Source organism: Ailuropoda melanoleuca, chromosome 10, assembly GCF_002007445.2.
Source record: "Ailuropoda melanoleuca isolate Jingjing chromosome 10, ASM200744v2, whole genome shotgun sequence".
Classification (NCBI taxonomy): Eukaryota; Metazoa; Chordata; class Mammalia; order Carnivora; family Ursidae; genus Ailuropoda; species Ailuropoda melanoleuca.
Window position 1 is genome coordinate 52,586,463 of NC_048227.1, and position 25,548 is coordinate 52,612,010.

Consider the following 25,548-nt stretch of genomic DNA (forward strand, 5'->3'; position numbering starts at 1 on the left):
CAATTCTGCTTTTCTGGTTAATCAGTTTTATTTTCCACTATTTAATGCTCACAAAACTATTTCTTCCTTTATCGTTGTGATTGATTTTTATATATTTATTTTGGCTAGGGTGGGCCTACATTAAAATAATAATAATAATGATGATGATAATAATAATAAATCAATCTGCAGCTTTCCATACAAATATCACTAATTCATCTTCAAATGCTCTTACTGAGCTTTAAAAAACTTGTGTTAGTATAGGCAGCGGTATTAGATTACCTATGAGTTTCTTCTATGACTTTGGGGGCATCCTTTGAAGCTATGTGTTCTGCTGCAAACTGGTCTCCTTCTGCTGTGGGCCTCTTACTCAGCTGTCATCCTGGGACTTCCTTTCACCATCCTCCCGAAAATTCTATTTGCCTTTCTTCTTTACGAGAGCCCTACTTCCTGGATCCTAGGATTTTTGTTTTTTAATTATTTTTTAATTTTGTTAGAGTATGAGCTCTAATAGCATCCAGAGAAAGGTCACATGAGAGACAAACATTTTAGACCCTTGTATATTGAAAAACATTGCCTCCTGTGTATAGAATTACAGGTTGAATTCTGTGGAAGGCATTGCTCCATTTATCTTCTCCTCTTTTACAGTCTTTCAGATGTGCATGGTCATTCTGATTCCTGATCCTTTGTATGTGGACTGTATTTTTCTCTCCTATGGACCATTTTAGGGTCATCTCTTTATTCCTGAAGCTTGGAAATTTCACGAATGATATGTTCTGGTGTGTGGAACTTTTTAAAATTAATTTTTTGAACAGTCTCTAGAGTTTAGATCCATGGCTGTCCAATTATAGTAGCTAAGAGTCACACATGGATGTTGAATATTTGAAATTTAGCTAGGTTGGATAAAGATGTGCTGTTAGTACAGAATAAAAACTGGCTTTCAAAGATGTTATTTAAAAAAGAAGGAAAAGCTCTCAATTTTATATTGATTATATGTTGAAATATAATATTTTGGATATATTAGGGTAAATAAAATATACTATTAAAATTAACTCAACCTGTTACTTTAACTTTTCTTTTTTTAATGTGGCTACTAGAAAATTGTAAATTACGTATGTGACTCCTATTTGTGGCTTGCATTATATTTCTGTTCAAAAGCGCTGGTCCAGAATCTTGCTGGGATCATTCAGTCTGGAAACACATGTTCTTAAGTTCTCAGATATTTTTAAATATTATTTAATGATTTCCTCCTTGCCTTTTTCTCATTGTCTCTCTCCCTCCAGGTGTGGGTTAACTATTAGACTTTTCAGCACCACGTTAATGACAGTTTCTGTTTTTTTGGTTTTTTTTAAAGATTTTTAATTTATTTGTCAGAAAGAGAGTGCACAAGCAGAGGGAGCAGTAGGGCAGAGGGAGAAGCAGGCCCCCCACTGAGTAGGGAGCCTGATGTGGGACTCGATTCCAGGACCTTGACCCTGGCAGATGCTTAACCAACTGAGCCACCCAGCCATCCCTGTTTTTTTGTTCTAAATGTTGATGCATAGGTCCCATACCCAGACATTCTAATTTAATTGATGAGCTCCTCAAACATTAGTATTGTTTGAAATCTCCCCAGGTGATAATAATCCTCTAATTTTATCATGTAATTTCATCTTGTTTTTTTAAATTCTATTTTCTAAAAGAGTTCCTCAACTTTAGCCCAATTGTTTATATATATATATATATATATATATGTATACATATAAAATTTATCTATTGTATATATATAAATTTTAATTAATTCATTCATTTTATTTATTTATTTAGAGCATGAGGAAAGAAGAGGGAGAGGGAGAGAGAGAATCTTAAGTAGGCTCCATGCCCAGTGCAGAGCTCATTGTGGGGCTCAACCGTGAGATCATGACCTCTGCCAAGATCAAGAGTTGGATGCTTAGCCAACTGAGCCACCCAGGCACCCCTGTTTATATTTTTAAGACAATTTTTAGAGCAGTTTTAGGTTCATAACAAAATTGAGAAGAAGATACAGAGATTTCCCATATACTTCTTGCCCCCACACATGCACAGACTGTGCCATTATCAGCATCCCCCACCAAAGTGGTACATTTGTTGTAATTGATCACTGACACATCATAATCACCCAAGTACATAGTTTACATTTCAATTCTTGGTGTTGCACATTCTGTGGGTTTGGACAAAGGTATAATGACATGTATCCACCATTATGAGTATCATATAGAGTATTTTCACTGCCCTGAAAATAGTGCTTTGCCTATTAACACCCCTACCCAACTCCTGGCAATCACTGATCTTTTTATTGTCCCCATAATTTTGTCTTTTCTGGAATATCATATACTTGGAATCATGCAATATGTGGTCTTTTCGTATTGTCTTCTTTGACTTACTAATATTCATTTAAGATTCTACCATGTCTTTTCACAGCTTGGTAACTCATTTTTGTTTAGTGCACTTTATTTATGTTTACCTCTATTTTTAATTTTGAAGAGCTTTTATACATTCTGATTTTTTAGTAACATTAATTCATTATATTTCCTTTTTTTGGGAAGTTTTGTCTATTCCTTATATTGTTTCTTTATTTGTGTTTTTATTTTTCTGTTTTATTTCTGTCTTGATGTTAGAGGCTCCACTCAAATTTTCTCAAATGTCTATTCACACTTTAGAGTAAGGCTCTATAAATGGGAATGGAATCTCTATGCACATAAAGAGAATTAACCAAGAGGTAAACTACACCAAAGAGTGTTTTGGAAAGGGATCTGGCCTTCCATCTGGGGGGTCTAGCCAATACTTAAATCTATGTGTCTATTCTCTGTGTTGCATAATTTCTGAAAGGAATCCTACAGATTTGCAGCCAACATTCTCAATTAAGAAGGGAAAACAGGCTCGAGAACTTACTTTTCACTGATACAAACTTTAATTTTTCCTCTAGATTTTGACATGGTACCTATCCTCTCTGAATCCAAAATCACCTGGACTCAATTTCTCCTTCAGTTTTCTGCAAGGGGCAGGGTATGGGAGGGTGAATAGTTTCCTAGAAACGTATTGGAGAATTTACCTATTTTTCTAGTTGGTACAGGGTATGAATCTCTGAGCAAGGACTTTTTATGGAGAAAAGAATAAAATACTTTTTCACATGCCTCCAGGAGACCAAGACTTGGTTTCCTATTGTCTTATATTTAATGTCAATTATTTCAAAATGATAGATGGAGTTTCTTCATCAATTGCATTATAACTCTGTATATTTTCAAGAATTAAAATTAAAAATGTTATGAATTCCAGCTGGATGAATAGACCAGCTTGACTACCCTTCCCTGCCATTGTCAATATGCTGTTACAATGAGGGAACATCGGTGCCACATACATCTAACAAGAAAGCAGACTGAATTTTGGATCTATAGTTTTCCATTGCAAGAGGCCATTCTTCTTTTTAAAATAGAATTCATCACAACTTTCAGCCCTCCTTTTTCACTCTATTTGATAACTTATTTCTTAAGAGCCTAATATAACAAGCTTTATCTCTTAAGTACAATGAAGCCATTTTTGATGATGTGGTTATGCCTTTGTTCCAGTGTTTTTACAACATTCCTACACTACTGGTTATCCTCTACACGTAGTTGTCTGTACGTATGTGATTCCATGCCCTCAACTTTTGTCAAGACTCTGTTATTCTTACTGTTCACTGTTGTGAGTTTCTGTATCTGCCTATGGCCTCAGAACTACTTCAGTAAGGAGTTAGGAGAGGTGGAGCCAGTGCCTGCTTTTCACAAATCTTTGAGCTATATAAATAACTATAAGTAGTCTGCTGCAGATGGAATGCAAAGAATGTGGAAGAGAAATCATAGATGAGGATGAGCAGGCAGACAACAGAATAGAAGAGTGGAAGTTTTATAGGTCTTATGAAGAAATTTAGATTTTCATCTATTCAGAATGGGGCGATTTTGAAAGATTTTAAGTGCATAAACAGTATGATCAAATCAGGACTTTAAAAAATCTCTCTTAGAATTGGAGATAGAATTGTAATTTATGAGATAGAGTTTGGTGAGAACAACCAAAGGAATATTGCAAGACTGAGAGCTGATAAGGTCCAAAGTATGGCACTATCTGAAGGGTTGGAAGGAAAGGACATCAGATTCACAAGATATATAGTGTAGAGAATGGGGGATTTTTGGTAACAGTTTACAAATCGAAGTTTAAAAAGAGGTCAGAGGTTAGGAAGACTTTTATTTTTCTGATAAATATTGCTGGAAACATAATTGGTGTAAAAAAGCAATTGGGGTAATAAAAGATGAACATATTACATTTAAATTTCCTATTGTGTATTTATCTGGTTGGCAGTTAGACATATAGCTCTATAGCTGAAGAGAAATATCTGGACTGGAAATGAGATTTGGAGTCATCAAAATAGATGGTGGTTGGCATCATGAATATGGGTGATATTGTTCACTTAGACAGCACGCGTGAATTATCAGTGAATCTACACCACTGCACATTTCCTTTCCTGATATTTCTGTGGATTATCTCTTAAAACTTGCTGTATTCTTTCTGGCTGAACAAACAACTACACAATCAGAGCTTCCCAGGAAGGTTAAGAATCTGGGATAGAAAAAATACACTGTCTTTTGCTCAAGAGTCCTTTATCCATATTGATAAGGGGACGATCATGAGACTTTCAAGACCATAAGTCCTGAATTATGTCAGATACCCCAACCTAATTTTACTTTTTGATCAATATCTGATTATCAGGTTCTGATCTTTGCATTTTCAACCACAACTTCATTACTTGACATTGATTCCTAACTGCTTCTCTTTATTTGAGATTTAACTGGTACTTTTAATGACAGACTGTATCCTAACCCCACCACAGTGACTCAAAAAGGAAGGTACAGATCTCTTCTCCTGGTAGAAAATGTATACAGGTTTTGCTTTGCTGACATCACTAAAGTGATTTCCCCTAGAAATCCAGAATAACAGATGAGTCCCCAGGTCCTTAGCCATTCATCAGTCAATGTATTTCATTGAGTGCATTCCTCATAAGACATTTATGACATTAATTAGATACCTAAACAAGAATGAGTATTATTAACTAGAGTCCTATAAATTTTATGTTCTGAGCTTTCTTAGCTTTGGTTCTACGTAGTAATTGGTTAAAAAAAAACTCATGAATTTGTTTTCACCATCTTGTTTGAATAAACCAGTATTGGACAAATAAATGAAATATTTTTTACCACTTCATCTGAGAACTAATAGAAAAGAAATGTCTTTGCCACATGGCTGTGTGGACATTTTGTATTATATGCAGAATATTTTATACTTCAGCCAAATGTGACTAGAACCACAGACCATAAAATATTTGCTTATAATATGTCACAGCTTTGCATTCTTTAAAAAAATTATATCTTGCCTTTTGAACTTTTAAATTAGCAATTTTTGGCAAATATGATACTCTCTGATATTACAGACAAAATGTACTTCTGTAATACAGTGAGCACTTTCTATGCCCTGTAGCAATAACATTCCATGTTCACCATTTGGTTACATCAGAATTTCATAGTGTGCTCCACAGTTCTGACAGGTATGTGACGAGGGACACCGTACAACTATTGTGTGGTTACAAAGTTTTTGGAAAATATTGAGTTAAGAAAAATTCATTGGGTTTCTTTATCACTGAGTCTTTAGTAAGTTCATATGTATTGTGGCTATCTCAAAGGAATGAAAATGCATAGAACTTCCAAATATTTTTAGTTGCCGAATGTTTTCTTGAAAACAAAACTTGTGGGATAATTTCCCAGAAGAATATACTGTGGACAGCATTAGGTTAGACCATAATAACTTTGGAACCTTTGTTGATAAATGTGATGAAATTTACTTACAAATGCAAATCCATGAACTGCTAACCCTACTAATGAACAGCAGGGGAGCGGACTCTTTCTACAATGAGTTATTATTTGGTGTCTGAATTTAATACCTAATTGAGAAAGGGCTTTTCTGCAGGTTGAAGGGACAAATGGAAACCAGAAGATCTAGCTTTGAGTCTTGAGTCTGCCGCTTAGTAGATGATTTACCTTGGGCAAATTGCCATAACTTTATAGTAAGGATAATAATGATATGCAACTTAACATATTAGAAATAAAAACTTGAAAAAATATATAACATAGTTCCTGGTACAAAATTATCAGCAAATGATAAAATTAAAGGGGTACAAAGTAATCTAAAAATTAAAAATCAATGAATGGTGCTTACATTTACTATTTTCCCCCAAGGCTTTATAACATCTTCCTCTTATGAACCATCATTCTTCTTCAGGCCATGAACCAGTAAGATTCTTCTCTATGACTTTTTTTTTTTCTCACTTCGTTTCTCTTGCCTGAGCAACTCTTACTTCTCCCTATTTATCTAATTTGTACTCATTCTACAATCCATTATTGAGGTGGCCTTTTCTCTAGGATGATTTATCTAACTTCCTTGGGACATCTTGACTTTTGCTGGCACCTAATTGTCCTTTTACCTATACCATTTATTCCTCAGGCACTTATATGAAAACTTGTATCATTAGTTTGCATTTTTGTGCAAGTTCTCTATTTTCAGCTAGATTAAAAGGTGCTTAGGTGAAGCAACTGTTTTATAGTAGGTATTTTCTTTTAAATGATAGGCACTCAATAAACATTTGTTGATTTTATTGATTAGCAAGAGTAGCAGCTGAAAGTTAAGTTCACCATCCATTATGTAAAAACGAACTTTCAGCAGACACGTGCTGTCAACTACTACTGACCATTGATAGATAATTCTCATTGTACAAGGACTTTTTCTTATGACTGCTTTACAGTCATATTCAGGAGTCTTGAAGAAGTTGCCAGGATCTGCTCAATTTGGGGGAGGCATGAAGGTAGAAATACAGTTAGTATTCTTTTTTTTTTTTTAAGGTTTTATTTATTTGAGAGAGAAGAGGCAAGAGAGAGAACACGAGCAGGGGCAGAGGGAGAGTGAGAAGCAGACTCCCCTGCTGAGCAAGGAGCCCAATGGACAGGACGTGATTTGTCACGTGATTGCAAAGTGGGGTTTTCAATCATTAGGATTCTGTTTCTTATAATTTAGTGCTACAATTTGAGTTTGAAGGCTCTTTGTCTTAGGACCCAATATTACCTGTCCTCAAGCTCTTTTTACATTTCTCCAAAAAGAGTGGAAATATGATGATTAAAAAAAGGGATTAGAATACTAACTTGAGGGGTGCCTGGGTAGCTCAGTCAGTTAAGGGTCTGCCTTCAGGTCAGGTCATGGTCCCAGGGTCCTGGGATGGAGTCCCACATTGGCTTGCTTCCTCACTCTCTCAAGCATGAATTCAAATTTATCCAGTATCTAAATAGTGATAAAATACCTCAAGGGAGAATACTGGAAAAAGAAATTCTAAACCTCATTTCCTACATCAAAATTGATTTTTAAGTAGATGCTTAAAAATAATCTCAGAAAAGAGAATGTCATTCTAAGCAGGATATGAATTCAAGCACTGATGATCCACAGTGATTACATCTAGATAGTTTTTTTCAGAATTTTATGGGAATAAAGTTTGTTTCCTAACTTAGGTCCTCATGATATTATCATCCCCTATCTTTTTTTGCTCCACACTTTCTTTTTGTTTAAATCATACAGTGCTATTCATTCTTTCCACCATCCATATGAATCATTTCTCTCTCCAAAATATTTTCATCTATTCTATTCTTTGTTTAATTCAGTAGTTCTCATTCCTGACTGCATATGGGACTGGCTCTGTAATTTCTGCCCCCAGTGTAAAATGAAAACGAGGATCTCTTGTTAAAAAGTTATTAAGAATTTCAAAAGGACACCAGCAGAGTATAAACATAGCAAATGTTCTGTCACACTGTTGGGCCCTGTCTTCTCCATTGTATATTCTTTCCTTCTTTGTCATAAATTAATTGACCATATATGCAGGAGTTTATTTTTGAACTCTGTTCTTTTCCAGTGACCTATGTGTTTGGTTTTATGCTAATATCATACGGGTGTTTTGTTTGTTTGTTTGTTTTTAATTTAAATTCAGTTAATTAACATATAATGTATTATTTGTTTCAGGGACACAAGTCTGTGATTCATCAGTCTTATGTAATACCCAGTGGTCATTACAACACATACCTTCCCCAATGTTACCCCATCCCCCCACCCACCTCCCTTCCAGTAACCCTCAGTTTGTTTCCTATGATTAAGTGTCTCTTAGGGTTTGTCTCCCTGTCTGGTTTCATATCGTTTCATTTTTTCCTCTCATCCCCTATAATCCTCTGCTTAATATCCTCTGCTTAATATCATACTGCTATTGCGTTGTAGTATAGTTTTAAATCAGGAAGTGTGATACCTCTAGCCTTGTTCCTCTTTCTCAAGATTATGTGGCTATTTGGGGTAATTTGTGGTTCCACACAAATTTTAGAAGTCTTTTCTACTTCTGTGAAAAGTGTCTTGGGAATTTTGATAGAGATTGCGCTGTATCTGTGGATTGCTGTGGGGAGTGTAAACATTTTAACAATATTAATTCCTCCAGTCCATGAGCACAGAATGTCTTTCCATTTATTTGTGTCTTCTTCAGCTTCTTTCATACATGTTTTTAGTTTTCACTGTTTAGGCGAGCAGTTTACAGTTACGCCCTGTTCTTCCTTTCCTGCTTGCACAGAGCCAGAAGTCCAGCCAGAGGTAAATGGTTAGGGTCTCCAAGTCTTTTCTGAGCATACTTCCTGCCACAGGCATGTGCATGGGCTTCTAGAATCCCTTGACTATGTGGAGCATTTTATAGCCCTACCTGTATTTCTTTCCCCAGCCTCTCTGTCCAGGCATTTTGGTCCATTTCTTGTCTCTGCTGTATCTTGCACAGGAGGAAGTGGCTAATATATTTGCCTCTAAATGTTTATGAAAGCACCACCTGTGAAGTGACTTCAACCCTCAGGAAGCTCCTGTGTAGGTGAAACAAAGGCAAGCCCTTGAGCCAATATCCTCAGGGAGTCATTACACAGGTCAAAACATGGAATTGCCTTCTTTGAGAATTAGGCCCCTAGGGTTCCCCGTTACCCACAACCTGCATCAGGAGTGCAGGCTGCCGTCTTCGATGCTGCTATTGAACTGGGGTTGGAGGATAGTCGTAAAAGAGAAAATTGATATGCCACAGAGCTCTCCGATCAAAATTCTACAGTTTTTCTCTTTACAAAGCATCCCCCTGGTTGTCGTAAGTTTTTTTTTTTTTCTTTAGATTCCAGAGTTCCTAAAAAGTACATTCCTAAAAACTCTAATAGTTTTGCCAGCCTCGTCACTGCTTCTGGGTTTGCTTTTGCTGTATAATGGGTTGGGTGGTTGCAACTTAGCAAAGACAAAAATATTCGCTATCTAGTTTTTAAGAGAAATTTTGCTGACCTCTATTCTAGACACCTTTATACACAATTCACATAAAAGTGTTTGTTTAATGAATGCATGGATGGATAGATTGGTGGATGAAATATTAGGTGGAAAACAAAAATATTTTACATTTATGTTTTATCATGAAGTTATCAAATGTAGATACAGAGTTTTAAGCATCAGATAAAAGCTTAGAATTGTACTCTTAAGAGAATGGTAATTCATTGACCATTTTTAGAGTTGCTGTTTTTACCTATAGGTCACTATTCCATACAGAAATGGTGGTGGCTACTTAAAATTAAAACATGCCAAATGGAAATATGTATTAGTATTGGGAAAGCATTCCAACTGTTATCATAAGCTTGTTTCTTTTGTTCCTAGATCACATCAAGCATTATGTATTCTTAATGAATTCTACATATTCACAATCTTAAGAATGTGCTCTTAATTGCCTATTAGAGCAATAGATAGGTCAGATACTTACAGTTAGTTGATAACTTGTTTGTTGAAGAACTACCCATCTTAGTATTGCTGTCCAGGGTAATGTCCTTTCATCCTTAATCTTCCTTTTAAAAGCATAATTCTCCACTTTGCATTCTCTTGAGTATGCCAGGGCAAGATGTTGAGGTCTGTTTTTTTTTTCTCCCTCATGTTAATGTGTCAGTTCTATAGTTTTACAGAGCTGACTCACCTTCCTCAGGAGCCAATGTCAGCAGCATCATTGCTCCTGCCCTTCATGCAGCCCATTCATTAGCCTTCCACTTGCAATCAGTTTCATAGCACCCACCTTGATCTCCTTGAAAACCAAGTTGCTCTATTATAGCATTATTTATGATTTAGTGCTTTCAGTGTGAAGGCAGAGATAGGATACACAGAGTATATATACAAGACTAAGAAGATTGAGGGAGATAAGTGATTCTCAGGAACACGTGAACTGCTCAGTTTTAAACTTAATCTCCATAATTTCGTTTTAAACTGATGTTATTATTGTCACAATAGTACCTTTTTCATTTGACCCATAAGAATGCTATTTTTTATAAAATGTGTGCGTGTGTGTGTGTGAGAGAGAGAGAGAGAGAACTCTATCTTCATTAAGGAAAAATTAAGAACCATTAAAAATATCTTTTTAAATGTTTTGATACTGTTCTTAATTGAGAATATTGTTACCTATAGCAACTGGAGTTTCAGCTGGTTGCCATTTAAAAGTTTTCTTGTTAAAAGGGTAAATTCAGAACCAGACTAAGGCTAACTGAATATTCATTTCTGTTTTCCCAAATAAGTTATTTGAGGATCACTATGTCATAGGTCCTACTCTAAAATAAGACATAATCATATGTCTCAAAAATGTACTCTACGGCAATATTTCCCCTCTGGTAATTAATGAAGCAAAGTAACGATGTGACTAATACAGAATACTATAAAATAGATAAGAATCTCATATTCACCACTAGATTGGGAGTTCCAGAAAGGCAGAAACTTTTCTGTATTGTCTTGTTTTTCATTGTTCTATATCTGATACCTAAAATGGCACATAATAGTTCGATACGTGTTTGAATAAATAAATAAATTAGCTAGGTTAGCCTTATCCTTGAAATGGCAAGGAATATTTTATACATCTCTAAAATGAAGTTGCATTTTTACGACCCTAACTTTTGAATATCGTAAGACAGTGATAGTTCAGGAGTTAACATATGAAAAAATAATTTAGCTCTAGGTAAGGGCTGAAGGATATGTGAGTTATAACTTAAAAATTATAAAGTTTTATTATATTTAAATAAAACATTTTGTTCCCCTCAACCTTAAAACCTATTTTACTTTTTTCAAACTTCATTTTGGTTATATTCTTTGCCAACTCCCAGTCTAATGCAGATAAAAATACATGAGTTATGGGGTTCCTTAAAACTGGGGTTGATAGTGGAAATGCTGACAAATCCTTATTACCGATGCCAGTGGAATGAAGTGCCTTTACCTCTAGCAAATGCTGATGCGGAGATTTAAGACTATATGAGAAATCAGTAAAGTTGCCCAGGAGAGTTTTATCATATTATTCATTGAACTCAGTGTGTGGTACAGTAATTGCTTCTGGTACCATTTTTCTTTTCCTACATGAGGTTGTTATTTATCCTTATGCTGTGTGAAACAGAGAAAGAGAGTCTAAAGGAGAGTCATAACTCGATGTAAACTATCTTGTGACACAGTGTAGCTGGAGATAGGAATCACAACTGGAAAATGGTGTCTTACTTATCAGAATTAAATAGGGGATGAATGATATTTGACATTGTTGAGATCCATAAGTACTAGAAAGATGCACTCAGACCACATTTTTCTCTGTAGTGATATAAAAAGCTGTTTAAAATATATACCTAAATAGACTTTAATCTCACAGGGATCAACAAATTTATTTGCCCATGACAGGAGTTTTCTTATTAGCTTATAGGTGATGAAAATCAAGTTAATAGGTAGAATGGTTACTAGGAAAAGCTGAATTAATGAGGTTTAAATAGCATAATAATTAAAAAAAAATTTGCTCTGCTTTTGTACCTTTTGCACAAAATCCCTCACATGCCTCAAATATACTTCAGTAATCACTAAATTCCATCATATTTTTCCTAATGTTCAAGTGAGTTTGTGTGAAAAATATACCGTAAATATTTTGGAACAAAAATTTTACATAGCGACAATGATGACTTAATAATGCAAATGGGGGGAAAAGCATTTTTTGGACACTCGTAAATCTGTAGGGCTTAAAATATGCTGTTTTCACAAATTCTTGAGGCACTTTTATCTTAAAAATGTGTTCTTACTTGGAAAGGAGATCATTTATGATGTAGAAAATGAATTTTTTGGATTGTGTATTTACTTCTTTTCTGCAATGTTGTTTTGACTGCATTGTTCAATTAGTAAATGTATTACTATTTTGCATGCATTACATTAACCTAGTGGCTAATCTCAGTTGATTGAAAAAATAATAAAGTCATACAGTATATATTAAGTTATTTAATGAGCTATGTGCAATTATGCATTCACATGGAGTTTGATAATGATCACCAGAAGCCATTTAGTGTGGAAAATATAGTGTGGAGGTAAATAGTCCAATAGTCTGACTCCCTAGGTTGTATGCTGGCTATTGACCTTGGGCAAAAGCACTCTTGCTCTCAGTTTCTTCATCTCTAAAATAGAAATAATAATATTAGGGACTTCACATGATTATAGTGAAAAATACATAATTTTGTCCAAGGAAAGCACCCAGAACAGGGTCTGGCACAGAGTAGGTGTTTAGAAAATATTAGATAGTTCTAGTACTTAGTGTATAGAGCTTGACAAATGGTCAGTTCTTGTGACTTAAAAAAACACCAACACATCCATCTGTTTATAAATCAGAAACTGAATGAAATCAAAGAATGAATTCGATAGGATTAATGTATTATACCAACATGGTTTTTTTTTATTACCATTCCAGTAGCCCCAAATTCTTAGGCCATCCCCTCCTCTGCAGGGAAATATGCTATGTTCTTCTCAAATCTCTGACTTTCTACCCATGGGTTAGGAACCTGAAGATACATTACTGCCATACCCAAACCCATAGGGGAATTTACCTGTCGTATAATGTTTTGTTTCAAGTTCAAGTTCTTTTGGCTTCCCCAGTTGGACAGAGCAATCCATTTCCACTCAATTCAGTACAGTAGTTGTTTTATTTGTAAGCCTGCTGTGTGCCTGGTGATGATGATATTTGGTGCTTTTGATGCAAATTTAAGTAATTATCATGCCGTATAAATTGCTCAAGAAATTTCTTTTGAACTATACATACATACATATATATCATATGTGTATGATATATATATCTGTGTGTGTGTGTATATATATATAAATATATATATAAATATATGTAAGTATATATATATATCAGCACTTACTACTCAATAAGATAAATATTATAGTTAATGTATTCAAAAGTTTTCAAAAAGTTTCTGTGGGGAAACCAGAAAAACAGACACCTGACTATCCCTGAAATGTAAATACCCAACAAAGAAATCTGTTTAACTGCAAGTCTTCTTCCTTTTCCAAGATAACAAGGGCATTTAAATTGCCATCCTTGGAAATGTGTTATCCAACTTAAAAGACTAGCATACCACTAAGAGTAGAAAGGAAAAAGTGTATAATAACTGCAGGGGTGGAAGAAAACTATTATCTGTCACACTGGTAGTACTCCCTGTCCCCCTAGAGAATAAATTTTATATGTGATCACATAATACTTAAAAATTAGGATTCTCACCATACTTTACCTTATGGTAAGCCCAAATATCTAGCTGTGAATTTACAGTTAATTAATTAATTAATTTCTGATATCTATGTGCTTGACCTAATTCCATTTCAAAATCCAGCACGCATAGATGTTCTATAAATGCTTTTATGGTATCGAAAGCAACATAAAATAATGGGAAGTGTGTATTTTGGAATTTAGAAAACCTGAGTTCTTAGCTTTGCCTCTTCTTAGCTTTCCTTTATCTCTTCTTAGCTATGTGGCCTGGGAAAATTATCTAGCCTCTCTGAAAAATTACAACTAATTAAAGAAGCTAGTGAAATAGTCCTGCTAGTAAATAAAATAGTCGAACTAGTAAAATAGTTGGAGTAGTAAAATAGTCTTAATAAAACTCCATTCAAGCATATGAAAAGTTGCTCAACATCATATGTCCTTGGGGAATTTTGAATTAAAGCAACAATGAAAAATCACTACATACCGATTAGAATGGCCAAAATCCAGAACACTGACAACACCAAAAGATGGTGAAGGTGGATTTCATTGCTGATGGAATTGCAAAATGGTACAGCCACTTTGGAAGACAATTTGGTAGTTTCTTACAAAAGTAAATGTACTCTTATCATATGATCTAACAATGGAATACCTTGGTATTTTTCCAAATGAGTTTCACCAAATTTCTATCTATATGAAAACCTGCACATGGATGTTTATAATAGCCTTATTCATAGTTGACCAAACTTGGAAGCAGCCAAGATATACTTCAGTGGGTGAATAGGTGAATGGATAAATAAACAGTGGTACATCTAGACAATGGACTATTCAGCAGTAAAAAAATGAACTATCAAGCCATGAGACGATATGAAGGAAACTTAAATGTAATTACTAAGTAAAAGAAGTCAATATGAAAAGGCTACATTCTGTTTGAAGCCAGCTATATGAATTCTGGGAAAGAGAAAACTACAGAGACAATAAAAAAGATCAGTGGTTATCAGATGTTAGAGGGGAGGAAAGGACAGAGAATTTTTAGGGCTGTGAAACTGTTCTGTATGACACCTCAATGGTGGACTACAATGTATCCTTATGTATCTGTCAAAACCCATAAATAGTACTACACCAAGAACAAACCCTAATGTAAGCTATAGACTTTGAGTGATAATGTTGTGTCAATGTAGGGGCTCCTGGGTGGCTCAGTTGGTAAAGCAACTGACTCTGGTTTTGGCTCAGGTCATGATCTCAGGTTCATGAGATCTAGCCCCAGTTTGGGCTCCACATGTAGTGGAGTCTGCTTGAGATTCTCTCTTCCTCTCCCCCAGCCTCTCCCTATGCTCACACATTCTCTCTTTCTCAAATACATAAATAAATCTTTTAAAAATGATGTGTTAATGTAGGTTTATCAAAAATAACAAATGTATCCCTTTGATGGGGAATGTAGATAGTGTGGGAGACTAGGTATGTGTGGAGTCAGGGGATAAATGGGAATTCTTTTCCACTCAAATTTACTGTGAATCTAAAACTATTCTAAAAATAAAGTCTGTTGGGGCACCTGGATGGTTCAGTTGGTTAAGTGTCTGACTCTTGGTTTCAGCTCAGGTCATGATCTTGAGTTGTGGGATTGAACCTCATGTTGAGCTCTGCACTGGGCGTAGAGCCTGATTGAGATTCTCTCTCTCTATCTCTCTCTCAGTCTCTCCCCCCTGTGCCCCTCCCACTCCCTCTCTAAAAAAGTGAAAATAAAAAAAATAAATAAAGTCTATTAAAAGTCCATTGAAAATTATTGGGAAGCTAAAATAATAAAATAACATTAAGAAGCAGATATTTACTAGATTCCTTTTATTTAGTTCTCAAAACAATTTTAAAAGCATTGTTAAATCCACTTAGAGATGAGAAAAATGAGTCAGAGAATTCACTAACTTAACAATCATTTATTCCACTAAATTTACTTAGCATTTACTATGTGCCAGGCAGTATTAAAAAAATGAATCAATATAGATGTTATATTCCAAGGAAGTGAGACAAACAAAAAGCTAGTAAGCCAACAAATAAAATAACTTAAAAATGAATTAATTGAGGAAATAAAGTGCTGAGATAGGGAATAACAGGGCTGTCTTTAAATAAGTTCAGGAAAGGATGGGGCGCCTGGGTGGCTCAGTTGTTAACCGTCTGCCTTCGGCTCAGGGTGTGATCCTGGAGTCCTGGGATCAAGCCCCACATCAGGCTCCTCTGCTGGGAGCCTGCTTCTTCCTCTCCCACTCCCCCTGCCTATGTTCCCTGTCTTGCTGGCTGTCTCTCTCTCTGTCAAATAAATAAATAAAATCTTAAAAAAAAAAAAAAGGAAAGGTTTCACATTTAGTTTGAACCTTGAAGGAAGGAAGGGAGCTTACCATTTGAAGAACAATATAGACACATAGTACAATATGTTAAAAGGCTCTGAGGCAGAAAATTCTTTGTATTTGAGAAACTGAAAGAAAACAGAATATTTAGAATTTAAGGAAAAGATGAAGTTGAAGAGGGAAATGTAGAATATAAGACTTCATGATGAATATTTTATTCATTCAGCACATTTCCTAAGTGTGGTTGCCAGTCATTTTTATAGGCACTGAGATATATTGATGAATGTAATCTTTTTTTTTTTATTTTATTTTATTTTATTTATTTGACAGAGATAGAGACAGCCAGTGAGAGAGGGAACACAAGCAGGGGGAGTGGGAGAGGAAGAAGCAGGCTCATAGTGGGAGAGCCTGATGTGGGGCTCGATCCCGCAACGCCGGGATCACGCCCGGAGCCGAAGGCAGACGCCCAACCGTTGTGCCACCCAGGCGCCCCTGATGAATGTAATCTTTAATGCCCTTACCCTCATGATTTATATTCTAACAGGGGAAGAAACACCCCCCCCGAAAGATAATTTAAATAATAATAAATAAACAGATAAATAAGTAATAAAACTTCATATTAGAATAAATGCTATGAGGAAAACAAAACATTTGCAAACAAAGCAATAACTTAGAAGGAAGTATACACACACACACACACACACACACACACACACACACTATTTATATCTAGTGCTCAAGAAGCGACATTTGAGCAGAGACCTGAATGATGAGAATGAAACAGCCATGTGAAGATCTTAGGAAAGATCTTTCCAGTCAGAAACGGTGGGCAAGGAAGGCAAGGCAAATACCTCAAGTCAGGAATGAGCTTGGCAAGTTTGAGGAGCAGAAGGAAAACCAATATATCTGGGATATAGTGAGAGAGGAATGAAAAGCTAGGGTCAGAGAGGAAAGTGTACAGGCCTGTGACCACCAGGGTAAGCAGTTCTGTCTTTTTTTCTTTTTAAGTTTCAATAAAAAGCCACTGTTGGGTTTTAAGCAGATGCATGATAAAATCATATTTAATTTTTAAAAGATCACTATGATTTTCTATGGAAAATTGACTATGCGAACATAGAAATGGAAAGTAGAGGTAAGAGGCTACTGTAGGAATCCAGAGAGGAAATAAAGTTTACATGAACCATGGTAGAAGCAGGGAAGATGGAGAGAACGGATAGGTTCAGGATATGTATTGATAGAATAACTTGCAAGATTTCCAAAGGATAGGATGGAGAGTAGAGTGATTTCCTAGCTTTTGACTTGACCAATTTCGTGAGTTCTGGAGCCATTACCAATGTGAAAACAAGTGGCAAAACATAGATTCCAGGGGTCACGACAAGGAAGTTGAATATTATTCTAAATGCATTGGCCATATATTTGTTAGTTTGAGGTAGTGGTGGGGATATAATTAAATGTATACTTTAAGAAGATAATTTTGTTGCTCTTTAGTACATGAGCTCAAAGTGGTCCTGACAAGTGCTGCTGGATATATGTGCCTACGGCTCACTAGGAGGGGTCTGGGTCAGGTATATAAATTTTGGAGTCATCAGCATAAAGATGTTATTCAATTTAATGCATGTGGGTAAGATCATTTAGGGACAAATTAAAAAGAAAAAAGGGATAGGGGCTATAACCAAGTGCTGAGGATCATCAACATTTAGAATAAGGTAGGGAAAAAAGTAGCAAAGAATTCTGACAGGAGTTCCCATTGTGGTGGGGGAAAGCCAGGGAAGAGCAGTGTTGCACAAGCTAGAGAAGGGAGTGTTAAAAAAAATCTGTGAGGGGGGAGGGCAGAGGTTATAGTTCATGTGCAAATACAGCTGAGAGGCTTAGTAAAAAGAGAATAGAGCCACATTTCTAGGATTCAGCAAATTGGTGGTTGTTAGTGCTGTGTCAAGTTCAGCTAGGTGGAATGAGTCAAGAAGTCACCACAGTAGTTGGACAGGTAACTGAAACATTAAGGTAGCATGTGTAGACAAATCTTTCTGGATAGTTGTCTACGAGGAGAAACAGAAAAATTAGGCTGTGGCAGAAGGGGGTTATGGGATTCAGTGAAGGTTACTGGAATATAAATATATATATATATATATATATATATATATATATATACACTTTGAAAATGATTCTATGTAAAGGGACAGATTGGTTATGAAGGAGATACAAGATAACTCAGCTAATCAGGACTTGGAGCAATGAAAGGTAGTGGGAATGTACTGTGTATCATCCTTTTGTCCCCAGATCCATTCTCCACTTTTTTTCATTCTATTGTCTGTCCCAGGTGTCTGATTTGTGTGGGCTACACCAATAGACTCATGTATCCCTTGTCTTTTGATTCAGTTTGACCAGTGGAAAGCCCCAGCAAGAGATCAAAGGAAGGGAGAAAAATGAGGTCATGGTTTCTATCTCCATGGAAACATTCTGTAGTTGGGTTAAGCTGGTTTTATTTGTCAGCTGAAGATCACTGCTCTGCTCAAAGTGGCATCCTGTGTTGGAACCTTGACTAATACAAGAATCAGAACATGATTATTAGGACTGACCCAATAAGCAGAGTTCTAGGTCCTCTATAGCAGTAGACTAAGAAAGAGGATACAAGTAGGTGAGTTTGGTGGGGTTTGCAGTGGGCATGTAAGGGCATGGCATGTGATTGCTTTTGTTTTCTTACTGAGGTAATCAACCAAGTATTAGAGTAGGAAGTTGTGAGGTTAAATAAAAATGGATAAGATGTTCATCTCATAGAGTTGGAAATAGATCCTACCATAATAACGTTTGAGGGTATTAATTTTAAGTGTAAACAATTAGCATTGTTCAGCTCTTCAGGAGTTGCCAGGGGGAAAAAAAAAAAAAAAAAAAAAAAAAAAAAAGTCATGTAAGGCATGTTTTTTGTAAGGCCAACTACCCCAGCACAAAAGTGGTGAATGACTTGAAGATGCGTACATCATAGAAATTATGCTAATGGACCATGAGACTTAGGCCGGACAAGGTTTGGAGGTCAGAAGTGAGCTTAGAAGGGGGTCGACGGAGAGTGGGGAAGTGTTGGGGTCAGTGGGTTAGAGGTCTTTATAGGACCAAAGAATTTTAGGAATGGGTGTGATTGAACAATGAGCTAGATGAATGAGCTTTTAGAAACCTTCATATAGAGATAGATTATTTTCTGACAATAGCAGAGTATAGCTGTGGTCATGGGAGAGGGAGGCTAAATTCCAGTGAGGGAAAGGACTTGGCAATGAGAAGGTAAAAGGACTGAGACACCATATTGGATGCTTCATGTAAGTGGATTTTGAACACATAGAGAATAATGATAAGAGTTGGGAAAGAAAGCAAAATTGTCATCCGATAGATAAACATCTGAAAAGCAAAGGCTTCCCTTCCCACTTAGTACATCTTCTGATTCAGATTTCATTCGATAACAGCAACTGTAACAAGAGAGCGTGGTATAGCAAAATGGCGTGAGCCTTAGAAGAGCAGAAGCATGAAGGAGGGAAGATGATCTAGGGGTAGCAATGAGGGGCAAGGAAGACACCAAATGTGCCTTTGTGCCTGAGGGATGGGAGGGTGACAAGATAATCTCCATGAAAGAGGGCTGAAGGAGAAACATTGTTATCGGGATATGGTACAATAAAGCAGAAGGATGAAAGGGCATTCCAAAAATTAGTTGAAAGTGTGGAACTGTGTGCTGATCTCTGAATAGGAGTTCTTTAGCATACAGTGGCAGTGTGGGGGAGCATCAGAAGAATGGCACCTGGTCAGGCTAATGTGTGTAGGAAAGAGTAGAGGGATAAGCCAGGTCAACAGGGTGGGAAGAAAAATGGAGTTAGTCTTGTTTCTGAGATGAGTATAAGCAAGAGGACACATTACTATCATATCTAAAATGCCCTTAGGTGTGACGACCCTCATGGGATGATTGTTATTCTCCAGGGGTTGGGAAGACGGTAATCGCCTTTCTAGACAGACTATGGCAACCTCCTCTAAATTTTTCCACTCTGTGGTGTCTTTCTCTAAGAAAGCACCTTCCAGAGGCTTTACCCATGGTCAGATAGTAAGCCGTAGAGCCAAGTGCATTCTGGTTTATTCACAGGATACCATGTTCCACCTGCCCCACGAAAATATGCTACTGGATGGATTCTCTTAGTACTTAATTAAACATACAAATTTTTAACAGGGTTTGTTGTGTAGAGCCTGACACTCTCTTCATTCTGACCTTATTCAACTGATTCCCTCACTTCCCGGATATGACTTCAGTCACGCTGACGGCAGTAGTCCTCTTTCTGGAACACTTCAGTATCATATTGGCCTCAGGGCTTTCACTTGCTGCGTCCTTGACCTGAAATGCTCTTCTCTCAGATTTTCAAATGCCTGAACTCTTTCTCATCTTTTAGGTTCTACCTCATCTCTCATCTCCTCCATAAGAACTTCCAGGCATATTACTCAATTTTGTCTTGTCCTCTCTTATCTTGAAATTGTTCAGTATCCTATTGCCCTATTTTATGCTTTTATGCCATTTAGCAGCATCAGAAGTTATGTGTTCTATTTGCTTAAGCATTTATTATTGATTTCTTCATCTATATAATGACTTTTGACTCAGAAATTTCTCTTTTATATCTGGCTCATAGTAGGTGCTCCATTAAATGTTGTTGGATGAATGCGTAAACACTTGATAAATGTTTCTTTTTCTAATTCCAAAGTAAGTTACTATTTTTTTCCTATAAATACAGTAGTTATAATTTTCATATTTGTTAGGACTAAATGTGGTAATATATGAAAGTCCCTACTCCCATTTTTAGCACATAGTAGGCAATTAGGCAGTGAGTTTTTTTCATTCTTTCATCAATACATCCCACTGAAATAGCACAGCAGATATTGAATAAATGATATGATTCAAATTGGGATATTGTAATCATGTGAAATTATATGTTATAGATTATGATTTTATAGCATAGATCACATTATATATTATTTATTACATATGATATAAGCTAAATAGCATCATATTTTTATTATATAGTCATGGTGAAATTATTATAACTAAATATTCTCTTTTGAAGCACAAATATTCCCAAAGTAGTCTGCCTTCTTAGGATTTCACTCTATATTAATTACAATTAGCAGAAGAAATTGTTATTCTAAATTAATGTGAAATATTCTGTCTTGTAAGGAAAGCTATAATTCTCATAGTTTCATGATTAACTAATCCTTCCTGCCTTCATGTTTACTGTTTCCAGGAAGAACCCTATGTCCTGTTTAAGAAATCTGACAAGCCTCTCTACGGGAATGATCGATTTGAGGGCTATTGCATTGACCTGCTGAGAGAGTTATCTACAATCCTTGGCTTTACATATGAAATTAGACTTGTGGAGGATGGGAAGTATGGAGCTCAGGATGATGCCAATGGACAATGGAATGGAATGGTCCGTGAACTGATTGATCATGTAAGTCTCTTTTCTCATTATTATCATTTCCTCTGGTAGACTGCTTAAAAGATTTACTTAAAAAAAATTTTTTTGATGGTCATGGGTTAATGACAAAGAGCAATAATATATTTCAAGTGTGTATTTCCTTAAATAATTCTATTGGAAATATATATTACTTTTTCCCTTAAATACTAAAGAATCTAAGAGGGATTTATAGTACATTAGAAAGAGTTGTCTGTTTTAAATTAACTAGTATTGAGTGAATTAATATCTTTAAATATTTAGTCCTAATTTGCAAATTATAATGTGAGTGCCCAACAATTTATTTCGTTTTCACTTTTATAATGCTAACTTCATAACTGATAGAAAGAATGAGTAATGCAAACTCTAAATTTTATGATAAAAATTTCCTAGACTAGGATAGGATACTTCTTATCTTTACTTTTTTAATTTTTAATTTTTTATACTTCTTATCTTTAGAGGATAGGACAGTTCTTATCTTTAAAATAGAGATGAAAGAAATCTATAAAGCATAGAATATGATACTGAATAAAAATAAAACAAGTATATTAAGCATATTGAAGCAGGAGGATAGAGATTTTATTTATTTATTTAGTTGAATAAACCAGGCATTCCTTCTTTGGCATTATTTCATAATTTATAATTTTATAATTGATAATTGTCATTTACAATGAAAGCATTATTTCATTATTTCTCAGTACTGTCAATTAATTCATCACTTTGAAATATGCTCTCATTTAAAAAAAAATAACATTGCATTGGGTTTTGTGTTTTGGAACATTTAAGTTTATTTTGACATTTTCCGTAATATTAAGGTATGTAATTATTGCTAAATATTCTACAAAATAACAAAATAAATTTTCCTTTAAAATACAATGTGAACTGTACCCTAAATAAAAGTTCTTACTAATGGAAGTAGCAAATATAGGCAGTTTTTGCAACATTTTGAAAATACTTCATTGCTATTAATTATAAAGTTTATTATCAAGAATAAGGGAATGAGGGAGATCTGAATCTATCTATATATATGTATGCATGTATGTATGTATCTATCTATCATCTACCTTTCATCTATCTATCTATCTATCTATCTATCTATCTATCTATCATCTCTATCAATAAGGAGCTGTTAGGCTTTGGTTAGAAGCAGAATAATGACACAAAAAATCATTTTTAAAATTTATTTTTCTTTAAATCTTCAACATACTTCTTTAAATGATCTGAAATTTACTCAGTAAGGTCCCAAAGTTCTAGACTCGGTCAATTATTTCTAAAAATTTCTGCTTAAATGGTCCGTTTACATTTTAACTTTGTAAAATCCATTAAAGATGATGACAATGTACATGATTTGGAATCAAATCTAACACCTTAAACTTTATATTCACTTCTATTAATATAGTGGTAACCATCAACAATCTAATTCAGTCTAGCTTCAGCAAAAACGTTAACTTGTTGGTTGGCACCTTTGAAAAGTCCAGAGGTAGTGTGGCTGGATTTAGAGTATCCACATTTAGTTTTTCTGGTATTTTGCCTCAGTTTAGTCTTTGCTTCCTTATATTTGCTTTGCTCTTGGACACCTGCCTCTCAACAGGTGGCAGTTGCCACCAATAGTTCTACATCAAACATCCAGGTAGAAGTCAAACACCTGGACCCTATAATTTCATCAAGAGACCCCAGATTTGTTTTCATTGGCCTGAGGTAGGTCATAAACTAAATCCTGAACCAATTATCCTATTTGGAAGAAGGTGCTATTCTCACTGGATAGCTTGGGAGCATATATATTCATTCAAGAAACTAGGAGGGGGGGGGTCAACGTGTCAACCTCTTTTAAACCCACATAGATTTAGATATGAGGAAGTGTGGATTTTTAAAGGAAAATTAGGATTTGTATACCTGAGGAAAGTAGCAAAGATGCTGCACAGATCAATACAATGGATATCCACTATCAGACCTTTGCATAAGTAGCTTAAGTGAAGTTTTTATTTGAGTCAGAACACAGGAGTTTTACATCACCAGTGTCTATATGTATATATTTGTCATAGGTGCTCAAGTAATGGTCTTTTAATTAAGCTTTTGAGATTCAAAATGAATTGAAGGTTTTAGTTTTCTAGAATTTGTTTCTTTTTGATTTCTTATCTATATTTCTTCAAGGAAATTAGAAGTAGAAAAATGAAGGTTGGGAAATAATGATTTAGATCTATGGCATAAAAGATGATAGCACACCAAATGAGGGAATAGTAAGGGGTTATTATCAGTTGCTATTTGTTTCTCAAGAAAATTACCTGTGGTATTCAGTTGAGACCACTGATGAGGGCTTCAAGTTACTGAATCATTTTATTCTTCTTGGTGCCAAATCTGTCACTTCACCTTCCATTTTTCCCTTACTAGTATCCCCTTTCTTGGTGCCAAGTGCTGACCTAGCCTTGGTTTTTAATATTAAGCACAAGTCATATTAAATAAATGATTACTGTCAATATATTTTTCTTTGTACAACCTCAACCCTGTTTGCATATTTATGAATATGCTAATTTCAACACAAAGTAGTAACTTTTACTGATAACTGGATAAATACCCTAAACTTCTTGCTCTTCTTGGATAAGCTTACCCTGTCTCATAGGTTGATTATCATTCTACTACTGAAATTTCATCATTCTGTTTCTTCTGCCCTGAGCCTTAGACCCCTATTATCAACCCACCTCTGTTATATTTGTTGCTTAAATGTTTCATAAGCATCTCAAAGGTAACATATTCCAGACTGAATTTATTATTACTCTTTCTTGAAACTTTCCTTTCTAAAGGGTTTCCTATGTCAGTAGATGTAGTAATGATGCAATAGGCTTCCCAAACCAAAATTTAGTAGTCATTTTTTTAATAGTTTTAATTATGTCTCACTCCACTGTGTTTTATTGAGTGTGCTCCTTAAGTAATTTCAAAACCTGCCTACTTATCTCCATCTCAACTGTCATCTGGAATAGTATCGCAATATGAGGGCCTTTCCTTTCTAATCCATTATCTGTGTGTGTGTGTGTGTGTGTGTGTGTGTGTGTGTGTGTGTGTATTACTGAAAGATTTTATGCAAGAGAAGGGCATGATCGGAAATGCCCTCCTCTTACATAAAACCTTTCAGTAGTTTCCATTGTTCAAAGGGTATAGGACCAACTATATATTTATAAACCCTTCTGTATTTAGTCATTGTTTATCTGTTAGGGAAATCTTTTTACCCTTCAGATCAATCTTAGATCTTCTCCACCATGCTTTTTATATTGCAAGGTTGTCTTACATGGAGTAAATCAACAGGGCTCGCAGCAAGAGAACCAAGGGAAGGAAGAGAGTGAGGTCAGAATATTTATTTCCCTCCTCACTCTCTGAGATGTTGCCTTGAGCTGGCTGCGTCCTTACAAGGGATTCTGTTTCTCATTATGATGCCTACTGCACACAAATCTCTCTCCTGTTCTCGGTTCCAATTTACACCCTACATAGCTTTGTTTCTTCAGATCTTAGGGTTGTTTACAGTTTAGCTGCTATTAGCCTTGGGTTCCTGCACTATCCCTTAAAATTTTCTGACACCAGTGGTCCTTGAAGTGTGTTCCACAGACCTGCGGAATCAGTATCAGTTTCAAACTTGCTAGAAATGCAGATTTTTCAGGCTTCACGCTAGAACTACTGGATCTAAAACTCTGGGGTGGAGACTGGCATTCTTTCTTTTAACAACCCTCAATGGTGATTCTGATAGTCTCTGAAATTTGAGAATCAGTGTCCTAGTGTCCTACCCTCCACCCAGACTTGTGTAATTAACTAGTTCCTTTGTAAATAAATCCTGCTCAGTTATTATCATTTGAGTGTTCCATCTGTTTTCTATTGAGGCTCTATTGGCACACCTTTCTATATTTTCATCTATTCTGCCATGTCCAGCCAAACCCATGTGGACTTTTTTCAGTCTTGTTCTTTTTTGCATCCAGGCTAGTTCTCTGTGCACCCCTCTCCTCAGCCTCCACCTCAATCACTTCATCTGAATTACTTCAATTTGTCTACAGAAACACTTCCCCAGTGATGCTTCCCCACCCCCAACCCCAGAAAGCCCACCTGCTATGAGTTTTCACACTACTCTTCT

At 35.6% G+C, this 25,548-nt stretch overlaps 1 protein-coding gene across 8 annotated transcripts in view; it reads left to right on the forward strand.

The window, feature by feature from the left end:
• GRIK2 (glutamate ionotropic receptor kainate type subunit 2) overlaps window positions 1-25,548 on the forward strand; it is a 659,372-nt gene that overhangs the window by 438,007 nt on the left and 195,817 nt on the right. For all 8 annotated transcript variants that reach the window (XM_034670902.1, XM_034670905.1, XM_034670899.1 and 5 more), the window contains one exon: window positions 21,228-21,434. In XM_034670902.1, coding sequence (XP_034526793.1) covers window positions 21,228-21,434 — 207 coding nt within the window. The remainder of the gene's footprint in view (window positions 1-21,227; window positions 21,435-25,548) is intronic.